Source organism: Cupressus sempervirens, chromosome 3 (assembly GCF_028749045.1).
Source record: "Cupressus sempervirens isolate cs-2001-9-10 chromosome 3, ASM2874904v1, whole genome shotgun sequence".
NCBI lineage: Eukaryota > Viridiplantae > Streptophyta > Pinopsida > Cupressales > Cupressaceae > Cupressus > Cupressus sempervirens.
In genome coordinates this window covers 544891400-544906027 of record NC_143120.1, presented here as the reverse complement: position 1 = coordinate 544906027, position 14628 = coordinate 544891400, and the positions used below count along the sequence as shown (strand labels likewise).

The 14628-nt window shown below is 35.5% G+C and overlaps 1 protein-coding gene across 1 annotated transcript in view; it reads left to right on the top strand.

The window, feature by feature from the left end:
- Positions 1-1710, top strand: part of LOC149567576 (elongation factor G, mitochondrial-like) — a 186537-nt gene extending 184827 nt beyond the window's left edge. Inside the window, exon 20 of the mRNA XM_089820814.1 lies at positions 1254-1710. Coding sequence (XP_089676940.1) covers positions 1254-1358 — 105 coding nt within the window. The 3' untranslated portion in view covers positions 1359-1710. The remainder of the gene's footprint in view (positions 1-1253) is intronic.
- The last annotated feature ends 12918 nt before the right edge of the window (positions 1711-14628 follow it).

Genomic DNA, 14628 nt, shown 5'->3' with positions numbered 1-14628 from the left:
TTTCAAAGCTAAGAGTATCAGAGGAAGCTTATTCTCCTCAACCCTTACTATTCAAAATATGATATATAATTATATTTGACCGTGCCATGTGTGTAGCTCAACATTTCTCCACCATCAACTTTTGGCAGGATGCCCGGCAAATTAATTTCGAACTACCTTTTTCTGTTATCTAGTTTGTGCCATTTTACTTGTTTCTCCATCATTTAGATGACCCTTTTTCCTGTCATCAATCAAGGAAGAATCTTCTTTTGAGGCGCATCATAATCCCCTTCGATGTCTAATTAAATCGCGCAAACGCCTTCCTTAGATGTAAGGAACAATATAATTAAGAGTATTACTGTCTTTAAGAAAGAACGATCCGATTGATTAAATGATAATCAGTCAAGTTAATGATATTGTCCATAAACAAAAGATAAGACCGATTAGGTGTGTAATTAATCAAGAGACGTGATTGAAGAGATACAACTCCTCACATCATGCCCCATTAAGGCCATAAGAATCATAAATTTGATTGTCTAAGTAGATTGCGAAGTTAGAGAAAATCTCGCAAGGGACCTCACAAGGTGTCCCTAAATTCAGTAGTCTTCTTATTAAAGGCATTGAGAATTTTAACAATCAGTACTCTGATACCTTTTTCCCATGACTTTGCACGGCCTGTGAAACTTTACATAGGAAATACCATTCAGAGTATCGTTTATTCAATGATATTCATTACATCATGTTATAGCTCCCTGTTGCTAGAACATCAAGATTCTCCCATTTTTCAGCACAACTTGTAGTGTTAAACTATGGTTTCAAAACTCACCTAACTTGGAGCTATTCTGTCAGCTTCATAAGTTTCCTGTTAGCTCACCTAGCCAAGTTCTGCTGAATTTTTGGCAATGTTTGCCGTGTACTTCCCTCGGGTCTGCTATATTTTGCCTGGTGACTTGAAATTATGGATTAAACTGCTAAACAAAACTTCTCATCCTCTTCATCCAAAATATATCAATTAAACTTATTATCCATGTACAGAAGAAGCTATGCGTTTCTCTAGCAAGTTTTGGAAGCTCTTTCTTCGGACTTTCGGCTCTCTGAGAAGGGTTTTTAAATGCAGCGACTCAAAAGTTTTCTTGAAATTTATTCTTTGATACATATATCATTTATTTGGTTGTGTTCATTTTGCCATAACATTTTATCGCTTGCCTATGTTGGGCATCATTTTGTTGCTTTCTTGACAGAAACCAAATCATTTAACTAAATTTGCAATGCAGGGAAAAGGTGAATTTACTATGGAGTATCGGGAACATGCTCCAGTCACTCAAGATGTGCAGATGCAACTAATGAATAGTTACAAGAAAACCAAGGCAGCTGAGTAAACTGAGGCTTGAAGATGGATCCAGTAAATTTCGGTGACTCTTTATGGTGATGCGAGGATTTTATCCGCCGGAGTTTTTCACTCATTGCAGTCCAAAGCGAATAACTGCTAAATCTTCTTGCTGGACGTAAATAAATGAGAAGAGGATTGATGGTACGGTGCATTGTTTTTAAAATATTTTATAGAATAAATAGTTTCATCAAGAGAGCAAGTCTCCTCTTTATATCATATGAGCATGATGCTGTCAATAAGTTATTTTTTACCAGAAATAAGTCGATAATTCTTGATTTGTAGCTGTGACATTGTACACAAGGAGTTTTGATCAAAATAATTAGTTTCTGTTTAGCAGTCAATGGCCTTTACTTTTCTGCATCTGAATCAAACTGAGATTACGGCATGTCATTCACAATATTTAGGATATTAACTAAAATACGTATTTTAAACAGTTGGGAGATGACTGGAAAACTATTTTTAAGATACATTAAAACTTTGGAAATGCCTCCCATACTTTTTATTTGATAATTTCTGATTGAAGATAATATTGCCAAAACTTTCTCATAATCTGATAGGATATTAACTAAAATACATATTTTAAACGGTCGGCAGATTGCTGGAAAACTATTTTTAAGATACCTTGAACTTTGGAAATGCCCCCCATACCTTTTATTTGATAATTTCTGATCTAATATTTGCCAAAACTTTCTGATTATCTGATTTTACATATATTTTTAATTTAGAACAACAGTTATAATATTTTTTCCTCACATATTTAATGCATTGGGATAAAAATTTGTTCTTTTTAATTAGGAAATTTCTCTGAAGCAATGACATCTTTGAAGTTAAATATATTAAATTAAGATATTAAAAAATGTTTTTATACGTGTCTTACAAATCTTCTACAATATAGATAACAAAAAGATAGACTTAAAAAAAAGCAAAATTATGAAAGTCAGAATTAGAAGGACTATTATCATCTGTATTATTTTGAGATTTATTTTTAACCTATGAAGTTAGGTAGTTTATATATTCATCTTACAAATTTTCTATAATTTGAATAAAAAATATAAGATAACAAAAAGACTTTAAGAAAAATAAGATTGTGAAAGTTGGAAGTAAAGGGAAAAAGTAATCCATCTTGGAAACTCAAAGAATTTATCATTTGGCTGTCCCATAAAATTAAGATATGAGTTTTGATAATTTGTTTGACTTTCACTCTTATGATAATTTGTTTGACTTTCACTCTTATGTGATCTCTACACTTATTTTAACACACATTATATGTTAAGATTGTATAATTTATATAAATATGTTTTATAATATACAAAACAAATTGACAAATTTAACAAAATGTTACTAATTTCTTGGTGCAACAAACAATCGTTAAAATGACATAGAAAATAAATTATTGTCAGGGATTACAATTATAATTGTCTTGTTAGGCTTATATGCATAATTTGGAAGGAAATAACTCACAAATTGTTGGTCTAAGAAAGTCATACAAATAAGAGAAGGGAGATCATACCGTTAATGAGAATAAAGGAGATCACAATATATACGCTTCACCTTATCTATATGAGACTAATTATAATGACAAAGACAATAAGAACCAGCATGAAGATGACCATGAGAATTTTAATTTTTGTGACAACAGTTGTATATCTTCATAATGCCACATGGATAGAGATGAACCAAATGAATATGATTTAGAGATTTCATTTATGGTGATCTTTTCACTAACAAAGATAGTGATTTGGTTGATGGTATTCATAGTGAACCAAGAGATGAATGTTCTTAAAAGTCACCTATTGTTTATCCACAAAATGCTTATAATATGTTAGTCACCTCTTTACAAATCAATGATTTTATCTTTATGCATACCCCGATGGACATTGGTTGCTCTACTTGGTTTACTGTTATATTTTCAGAGTTGGCTCAACCTCTAGGAGATAGATAGTGGATTGCATATTGATCTCATCTTGAGACACATACCTTGTGATATTATTCTCCTTCTAGTACAAGGGCATGGTGCCAACATGGGTATCATTCCTATTCCTGTTTCAAATTATAGCTATGGCTTGTGGTGGTTTTATGATTAAACTACTTTTTTTTTTTTGTGGTTTTGGTATGGTGATTTGTTTGTTCAGTTGACTGATTTGGGATGATAGGTTGTTAGACACCCATTTCTACTCCTAGGATTGAGTTGACAGGTGGATTTGAGATCTAGGTGTTGACAAGATGTATGCTTGACATTTTGTGGATTATGTTGTGATACTACACAATATAAGATTTGATGTAGTTATGATCAGAGTTGCAAACCTATAGACGCAGCAATGCTTCACAGATTGACATGGGATCTAGGAATTTGGTTGAGAGATGTGTTGCACCCTTATTTTTGGTTCCACAATACGACACATCTTGATTACATAGTTACTAGTACAAGCTATGGAGGGGTTTGTAGATGGATATGGGAAAGTGGTATTGGTTTACGAACTCATGATTGCTTGAGGACAAGCAATCTCAAGGAGCGAGGATTGTAATGTCCCCTTTTTGGGACATTAGAAAATTTAATGGCATATTTGTGTACTATTAAAATTGATTTATGAGAGCATAATGTAATTGCTTTATAAAGGTCAATTTAATTTTATAAAGTGGGTAAAAGTGACAAATGAGGAGTAAGATGAGAAGACAAGAGAGAGGACTTGAAGGATCACAACATTGAGCATTAAAAGAGGGCGAAACTTCATTCATTTTGGATATGCTTGGATTTGGATATTGTTTTTGGATATCTCTTGGTAACATTTGGGAAGCTTCAACTCCTATTTAGGATCTGAGGATGAAAACCCTCAAGTTCGCTTTGGTGAATCAGATGCAAACTCAGATCAACTCTAAGGTGGATTTCAAATAAAATTCATATTGTGCTTATAGGTTCTTTCTAAGTGTTCTAATTTGACTGTAGCATGATTTTGAAGATTGAATATTAGTGTTTGCTATTGTGTTGCTAATGCCTAATGCAATAATGTATTATGAAGAATTTACATGAGCTTTGTTGGTCATGTTATTGTAGTGTTGAACATTATAATACAAGAAATTTATGAGGTTTTCTATACGAGCATTTGTTGTTTATTTGTTGGTCAGAAATTAAGTTTGTTGCATAAGAAATTTGTTTGCAATTTGAAAATAATTGGGGGTTATTGGGAGAGGATATTCGTTATGGATATTACAACTCCCCAAATTATACAGTAATTAAGCCCTTTGATGAAACATTGAACCATCAAAGGTGAGTCATCACTTTATTTGGCATATGGCTTGAACTCAAATGATCATGTTCATATTCTTGTATATTCATGGTAAGTTGTTGCAGATTGTGGAACTCATTTGTGCATTGTTAGAGCCATTGATCAGATAAGAAGCATTCTAAAAAAATCTCAAGAAACAACTTTTAATTAGTAGTCTACATAGAAAGCCCAAGTTTCTCCCTCTTATATCCACCAATTTGTTGCAAAGTGTTCCAGATTCATGGTGGAATACCTTGCCTTAATATTGGTATCAAACTCGTACATAGTAAAGCATTGTTTCAATGCAATGAGCCAATTCTTTGCATCATAATACATATCGAGACCATTGAAGAAGATAGGTCATTCTCTTAAAAGGTCTTTCATCTATGTGGTCTTAGTACTTTCCCTATCAATTTCTTAATTCCTTCTTCTAGGGCTTCTTGGCTTGTGTCTCTCTTCATTCCCACAATGCTAAGACTCTTCTTGCTCAACTTGAACAAGCATAGGTAGGTGTTCTAAGATGACTCGTAATATTTGTCTAGTGTCAAGGTCTTTTGTATCGATATGTTGCTCGCCTCTATTTTCTTATTTGCTTCGTTTTGATATACTTTCGTCTTCGTGAGACCTAGGAGGGCTAGAAAGTATACCCTTCCTATACAGTAGTGGTGGGAGCCCTATATTGTACAAGGGGGGTGAAGTAGCTAGCGATACTATATTAGGTGCAGTGGCTAGCAATCATATGAATAGGTGCAGTACCGCCCTACTATTCTAAGGCACTAGTTTCGGCTATAGCATTAGTCCAAGTGTTCCAGCTATAGCGTACATTCGTTTCAGTCCAAGTATCAGTCCAATCCCTGTAGCATACGCCCTACCCCTACTATTTTGAAGGTGAAGGCGGACCGGTCCACAAATGTACAGTAGGTCGGGTTTGGTCCCCTCCTCTACCTCATCCCAAGCTACAACCCTTAGCACTAGATCTATCTCAGGCATATTTCGTACAACATCCAAACACAAGAACAATACCTCAATCCACTAAAAAATATGAAGACATAATGTATAATCATAAAAGTAATAATCCAATATGCAAGTGTTATGAATATAAGTTGTGTCTTCCTACATTGTATTGTTTAAGTTTTTTTAGTTTTTGGTTTCTAAGTTTTAGTGTTTAAGTTTGACTACTTTTTATATAATGGGCGTACAATACTCATAGCGTTCCCAATATAGAACTTGCGCTCTAATACCAAATATAATGCCCCACTTAGGAGTCTAGAGAGATTTTACTAAACATTATTTTTTATTTAAAAGTTTATACAACATCAATGATAATAGTTCAGAAGTAATAAAATGATAACATAACATACACATAACTAAATTAACAACACAAATGACATTCCTCTAAGGCTCCATAACAAATAATCACATGTATTAAGTTTTAAGTTGATTATAAGAAGATTGTCTCATATCCATAAATTGAATATCAATGCATCACCTCAATCTATGAACCATCATTACAAACATGATTACGAAATTAAGTTCATTCCATGGGATAAATTGAATACATGACACCAGTGCACAAGCTGCAGGGTATGCCATAATAATCCAAGTATATGTAATATACATAATGATCACAATGATACAAGACACATAAGTCAAATACAAAACTATGAAGATGATAATAAGTCTCCAAGTATGACAAACATGAATATACATGCTGATCAGTGCAACTTCTAGCATTGCTATAAATTTGTTGGAAACTCATATGGTAATAATCCACTACCTCATGTTGGAAACTTGTATGGAAACTCATGTTGTAATTACCTCTGAAGTGTGTTCTTATGCAATTTTCAACGACATGACCATATTCTTGGCAATAGTGACAATTGTACCTTGTGTTGTAATCCCAATCATAAGAATTTCCATTGTGATGTCCCTTTGTCTGTTTGTTTGATATCCACTTAGATTTGGATCTGCATTCATATGCCTTGTGTCCATATTTTTGATAGTTGTAACAATAACCTTCAAATCTCTAAGTGTTGGTGATCTTTGTCCTAAATTCATGTCTCTGATGTCCTTGCTTTTTGCAGTTATGACAATATCCCTTGAATTTCTACTTTGGGTTTTGATTTCCAATGTTTCTCCCATAGACATTTATTGTATGACCCAATTTTCCACAGAGATGACAAATGGGTTTTTTGTACTTTACTGTTCCTTTGTTCACCACTCCCACAAATCTTCACTATTGTTATTGTAAAGTGTGGCCAATTATGGCTACAGAGTTTTGACCATGAACTATGATCTACCCTATGAGGGGCCTGCCCTGTTAAAGGCTTACAAAGAACGTTAGGTTTCACCTTGCTAAAGGATTTCAAACTGAAAATTAAGTAACCACTTAGGTAAGAGATTTACAACAGTCTGTTAGGACTACTCAGTTAAGAGATTTACTTTGTATCACTTGTTAGAATGATTCAAGACCTGATCTTCGGTTAGCACGTTTCTACTTGATGTTAGATCTCCTCTTTGTTGGTTGTTTCTTGATCCTTCTAATCAAATCTATCATTTATAAACCTCTTACTGCTTGTCTCTGCTCCTCTTAGACTGATTCTATTTTGCATAACTCTGTCATAGTCATCATAGCCACCATGAATGTCTTCTAAACTCTTAGCATTCATCTTTTGACGCATGATTCGTATTGTCGCCTAATGCTTCCCTTAATCTGATTGGTTGCAGGCATTGCATAGGGATTCGTAATGTGACTCCATACTTATCTCTTATAATCGTAAATTCATGATTATGTCGGCCAAAAATGGTTTACATAGAAGTTCATGCCATAAAAAACATCTATGTCAAAAATTGTTCACTCAGCATCAATAGGCTCTGATGCTTGGCCTTCATTGTGCTCTAGATACTATTATTTGGCTCTTGTATAACTTGGCACTAATTGTTGCTCGACACCTAAATCAGTCGGCATGTATAGATTGCTTAGCACTCGAGTGACTCGACACATACTATCTTCTCGGCACATACTAGTGTATGACACTGACTAATCATATTACTCAACATGCTTTGTCTAGAGACTTACGCTCAACATGCTTTGATCACTCGGATCGCACTAATAGCTCGGCTCACTTTTATCACTTGGCTTGCACTATTGTTTACTAAATGATGACTAAGTGTTTTGTCACTATAATGTCAAAACCAAAATTAGTTTCACAATCTCCACCTTTGAAAAAAACTCTCGCTGGTGAGTGTTGGGGTCATAGGTTGTTGGTACAGGGAGTGGTGCCCTTGCCAATATGCCTTCTATTGCCATTTCGACTAGATCTGGGTCGACTTCTCCTATGCCTTCAAGGGGTAGGGCTGCCTCTTATGCCGACGTGACTGCATTTGAAGCGATTCTTCATGGTGCTACTCATTCCAAGCCTTCTAGTCCCCGTGAAGTTTCCCTTTTAAGTGAATCAAACCCTATAAGGGTATTTTTAGACCCAGATACAATTGATATTTATAGTATGATAGAAGAGCTCTCTGCCATTGCAATCTTTCACTTTCGGGGTTTTTCGCCCTCTCTTGCTAATCTTCATGCTTGGATCTCCAAGCACTAGGAATCAATTTTAGACCGTGATGTCCACATCTTTTCGATTGCTAAAGAATTTTTCATCGTAACATTTAAAAGTGCTAAAGACAAGAAGACTATTTTGTGCGATAATAGTTTTTCATGGTAGGACAGATATCCGCGTATGGCCAAATTGTGGCATATGGATTTCGGTCTGCTTACTGAATCCTTTCACAAGGTTTTTATCTGGGTTTGGCTTTTGAATCTCTCGATGCATCTCTGGCTAGATTCTATCTACAAAGCTATTGGGGATGCTATCAGTGATTTTTTATATGTGGACTCAGACACTTCGAATATTCTCCATTCGACATGTGCACGAATTCTTGTAGAGATGGATATTTCAAAGGGATTTCTAGAGAAGGTTTGTTTGGAATCATTGAGGGGCTTTTGGACCCAAATATTGGATTATGAAGGTATCCCTTTTTGCTGTAGAAAATATCATATGACAAGTCACATTGTTGCTCGTTGTGCTGCTGTGAAGACTAAATCAAGGTGACCAGCTTCCTGGTGGTCAGGGGCCTCTTATGAGCACTATTCGGTGGTTAAGTCCATGGATGGGCCTCTGGATCCTGTGTATGACCCTGTGGATGATTCCTCTACAAACGATCATTCAGTACCGGTGGTAGCAGAGGAAGTCCGAACTCTTGGTTAGGACTTTGTTCCCTCTCTTACCCCTACCCCTGTATCAAATGCTCCTCCTAGTCCTGTTGGGGGCTAGGACCCTGTTCCCTCTCTTGCCTCTGCCCCTGTATTGGTTGATCCTCTTGGCCCTATTTGGGGCCAACTGGCTATAGGCTCTCCTAGGGAGATTGTTGTTGCTTCTAATTCCCCTAGGTTCCACTGTTCAGTTTCTTCTGGGGATTGGATTGTTGAGGCAGCAAAAGTGGAGGATGGTTGGACTGTGGTAAAAAGAAAGAAAGCTAAGCCCTTTGCTCCTCCTTTACAAATGAACCTTCGTTTGTGCAAGGGAGGCTCTAAATCAAAGGGTAAATCGTGAGCTCCATTGTAGTATCTAGCTCTTAGTTCGATTTTTTGCCTTCTAGCTGGGTGTTTGGATTTGGCTGGTGATAGGCTTTTCTGTCACCTTGGTTGCCCTTTGTTTGGGGGGTGATCGGTTTCTCTTTTGTCTATTGTACTTTTGCATCTGTACTTATTGAAAATGTTTAGACTTGTACAGGGTTTTAGGCACCCTTCAAAACTTGTTTTACTTAATCAAAAACAATCTCCACCTTTGACATGAGTGGCAAAAACACTTTTTCATATATGGCATACAAATTCCTTTATGCATAGGTTAGAGTCTCTTCTCTACTCAGCTTCTATACAAAATCTTCAAACCTTCAAAATTTGCAAAACTATTGAAGTTACTTTTGTGTTTTACTCCCCTGAGTAAATGCTTCATTTTTGTTCTCTAACTCCTTCTGAGTAAATATCTACCTTGACGAAAATGCTTCAAAATTTCAAAATTCCAAAATTTGTATAATCCCCCTTTTTGACTCTATGTCATGTGAGTGGTACACTTACAATGTGTTTGTCCAAAAATGGCTTGTGTAACTCCAAAATTATCTTCAAAGCTGCATTCCAATTGTCACTTGCTGCATCGAGGGAATGAATTTGTATTTCAAGATTAGCAGCCAGGTTAACTAAGCCTTCATGTGTAGAAAGATGAGAATCATTCTTCATCAATGTTTCTACATAGACTAGTTCCTTGTACAATACTTCCATGTGAGGTGTCAATATGGACTGGATACCGATTAGAGTAGATATGGTATCGGCATCCTTTTCTTGCAACTCGACAAGCCTACTCTAAGTCATCAATAACCATTGAAATGTAATTGACAATTACTAGGAGTTGCTTTAGTGTGGTACCTATGCGTTGTAAATCTCCTTACAACTGGTCAATAGCATGTTGTGTTTCCTTGGTGAATATATCAATGTTGCATAACTTAGTGTATAGAGAGAAAATGTTTTAGATTAATGCAAAAACAAGTTTTGAAGGGACCTAAAACCCTTTAGAAAAGCTAAAGATAAACATGACACATTATCGGGTTTTACAAGGACCTGAAACCTGAAGTTCACCACAAAATATCAAAAACCAGGTTTTACAGGGACTTGAAACCACTAGAGTATTCTAATAAAAAACAAACCCAGGTTTTACAAGGACTTGGAATCTAGAGTTTTAAAGAAAAGCTAGAAACAACAAAAAACAAAACTAGCAAACCAGCACAAACCAAAAATCATTACAATAGTGAACTCGACCAGCTCCTAAAGAAGCTCTTTAATGATCTTTGCTACCTCCTTGCTTGCCTCCACAGTACTTTGGATGATATCAACTGTAGCAGACCTAGGAACCTCAGGAGCCTCAGTAACCTTTTTCTTCATACTTTGTCTTATTCTCTTACTTGGACTGCCTAGACTCTTAGCTCCAACAATATCTAGAGACATAATCTCCTCATTGCTTTTCTTTCCTAAACTTTTCATAGGGACACATAAATTGGAAGTAACAAGCTTTATCTTCTGCCCACTATCCTTGATCAAATGTCAGAGTTCCAGTTCATACTCCTTATGTTTGTCAAGAATATTTCCAACTTGGCTTTCTAGATGGACTGTCAGAATTCTTTCATGATCCAACTCTTTGTGCATATCCCCAACTTTTTTCTTTAGCACCATAATCTCGTTATAGAGCCACAAATCACCTTGAAGAGATGCATCAACTTTAAGCTTGGCTCTATGGAGGAAAGATAAGTTCACTTGATGAGAATCATCCTTGAGCCCTTCAACAGACCTATTCCCAGAGTCAATGGTAGTATCCTTGTTATCCTTGATATTGACCTGGTTCTTGGTGTTTAAGTCCTACTTCTCTTTAAGCTCCTTTATATTTTCCTTACTCAGGTTGTACTCTTTCATGATAAGGGCTTTACCATCATCATTCTTTTCAGTTTCCATGTCCATTTTATCCTCAGTGGAATCTTTTTTAGTGGATGTAGGGTGAGCACTTTGGTTCCCCTCTTCATGCCCTAAAGTTTTCGACCCAGCATTAGACTCGGGTTTCCTTTCTTTACCACTATCCACATTATCCTTGTCAATCGTACCTCTACTTCTAGAATAACCATGCAAATTTGAAGTGAGGTCCCCCATTTCCATTTTATCATCATCTTCAGCATTTTTATTAGACTCTGTAACTTCCTCCACATATTTCTTCTTTATCTCCCTTTTGTTACCCTTCTTGGCACCCTTACTATCGCTAACTCCCTCCTCATTTTTTACCTTAATTTTCTTAGCATAAAGATCATTACCAAGCAATTTACGCTTCTTTACCACACCAGGATAGGGTTTAGCAGCTTTGTTTTTATAGTAATTTTCAATAAGTAAAATTAACCCCTCATAGAGTATGGGTCTAGACTCCTTTCTATGGGCTTAGAGACTTTGGATCAAGGAGAACTTCAAATATAACAGGAAAGATAACCTATCTTTATACCGAAAGTGATTTAAAAACACAAAATGAAACTTGTGTACCCTCTTAGATCTTCCATCAAGGATGAAATACTCGTGAATGCAGGATAAAACATCCCTCCATATTACTTTAATCTGGTTCAGTTTGTAGAAATCGTCACTCTTCTCCATCTTTTTCTCCTCTTCATCACTTTTTGGGAATGTCTTGAAGGCAACATTTGAAATGCTGGTCTCCTTGCTAAATTTTAGGCCCTCCATAGGAAGTCTCATAATCTCGGCAAGAAATTCCTTAGACAATTTCACAATAACCCCATGCATCATAACCCTATCTTCAATCTAGTTCTTGTAAAAATACTATGTAATGTGGGACTTGTAACCATGAAGCTTATTGATATGTGTTGTTACTTTCCCTTTTTGTAAAATATCCCACACAACTGAATTTTCCTTCCATTCCTTACATGTCTTTGACTCTTGTTTCCTCTAATCTCCTCACATCTTGTATTCGGCTTTGCACCTACAACTAATCTAAGAAATGATAACCAAAAATGAGAATAAAGTGTATTCAATTTCCAAGAAAATTTTAGCCTTGAAATGTGCCCAGTACTTTCCATCATGGCATAATTGTACTGCCTTGGGATACTCAAATAATTTTCCATAAAAACATCACTTCTCATCATAAATTTCTCAATCTTGAGTGATCTTTCCTTCAATAGCATGTGTCATATCATAATTAACAATTGTTGTTAGCTCACATTCCTTGTTGAGGTAATCCTGCCAACTCATCTTAGCTTCCCTATAGACCGCTTGATTCGTCATCCAGTCAACGACTTTTTTACCTTCACGAAAAATATGACTAGTAATAACATTATCAAAAAAAATTAATAAGGTCTTTTATTTCCATGATGTTGCCCTCAATGTTCCAAGTTATCAGACTCTTATTATTCAACAGATTCACAATATTAAGGGAATCCCCTTCCAGCCATAAATTTCGGCATCCAGATTCCACATCCATCCTCATTGTGAATAGAGCAGTCGCAGCCTCATCTTTATGGATAGTAGAATGACTATATGTATAGCAATAGCATCCACTGCTCTATTGTAATAGTCTCTCAACACTCCATTGCATCCTACTTTTTCAGGATTCCCTTTAGCCGATCCATCAAAATTACCTTTAACACCATCCCAAAGGGGGAGATCTCCATTTACATATTGTCTCTGGTCATCTTGTTTAGTTTTAAAACCTTTACTATTCATAGGATTACTTAATTGGGTTTCATCAAAAACAATCTCTCGAACTTGAAATTCTCTTTAATAACTTTGATAATATTTTGACCCAAACCCCAATCAATAGTTTCCTTATTTTTGAAGATCCAGATACCCCACCAGAGATGGGGAAGAGATATCTTCCAAAGAAAACCAATTTCAACATCCTTTAGAGGACATATCCAACTCTGAAAACACGAATCAATGTTATTTTGTTGAACACAAGCTATGTTCCAAAAATGAAGAAGATAACTCCAGACATCTTGGCTAAGTCTGCAATTCAAATAAAGGTGATTCCTATCTTCTAAATCCAACTTGCAGAGACAATGTTTGTTAACCAAATAAACCCCTCTCTTCTACAAATTATCCATAGTTAAAATTTTATTTTGAAGCATTGTCCAAAAAAGGATATTGATTTTAGGAATAAGTCCTTTGACCCACGCTTTAGCCCACATTGGAGAATTACCCTTTTCCTTAGATCTAAACACATAGGAGACCTTGAATCATCCTCCAAGTTCAATCCCTCAAACCATAAGATCTTCTTGTTGTGGATAAAGGTTGCATGCATTCAAGGAAATCTCGATATTGAAAAATTCTTGATTAATCACAACAATACTAACCCATTCATTGTTAGTCCAATCATTCCCCAAAAATTCACCATAAATCTATTTGCAAATTTCTATAGAATTCAAATCCTCAAAATCCTCAATTAAAGGGTGATCCAAAAGCCACTTGTCATCCCAAAATCTAACTTTACTACCATTACCAATTTTCCTTTTACAACCTTTATTCAAGATATGTTTAGCACCTTGGACAGCACTCCATATAGCAAAAGAAGTAGGAATAATAGTTTAGGATAAAAAGTCTGAAATAGTTGGAGCCTCATAAAGATACTTATGTTTCCAAATAGAACTCCATTCCTTATTGTCATGATACACTCTCCACCCTTGTTTAGCAAGTAAAGTTTTATTCATACTTCTTATAGATTTAATATCTAGACCACCATCCATCTTAGGTTTATAGATCTTTTCCCAAGTAATCAAAGTCATTCTCTTCTTTTCCTCAATTCCAGACCATAAAAAGTTCCTTTGAATTTTATCAAGTGCATTTGCAAATTTAGTTGGCATCCTAAAGAGGCTCAAAGCATAAATAGGGATACTTTGAAGACAAGCTTTGAGAAGAGTAACTTGGCATATTACCTTTCTAACCAGTTAGTTTCTTATTGAATTTCTTAACAAGATCCTCCCAAAAGGTATCTAAGGGACTAAGCACTAGAGGAGACCAAGATAGGTACACGGAAAAGATCCTATAGAGAATTCAAGAATATTAGCAATCTTTCTATGTTTGAATTCAGGAGTGTTAATAAAAAATAGAGAGCTTTTATTCCAATTAATTAGCTGACTAGAAGTATGGGGAATAAAGATTGAGATCCTTTTTAAGACTTCTAGCCTCCTTAACATCAACTTTACCTAGAAAAATAGTATCATCCACGAATTGTTCATGAGAGCATATGAGAGGATGAGAAGAGATCTCAAACCTTGAATTTCCCCTCTTAAAACCAGCTTCCCAGTAAATCTACCTAGACTATTAGCCATAATAGTAAAGAAGATAGGAGAAAGGATCACCCTATCTCAACCCAATAGAGGGTTAAAAAAAAAATGTGAACCTCCCAT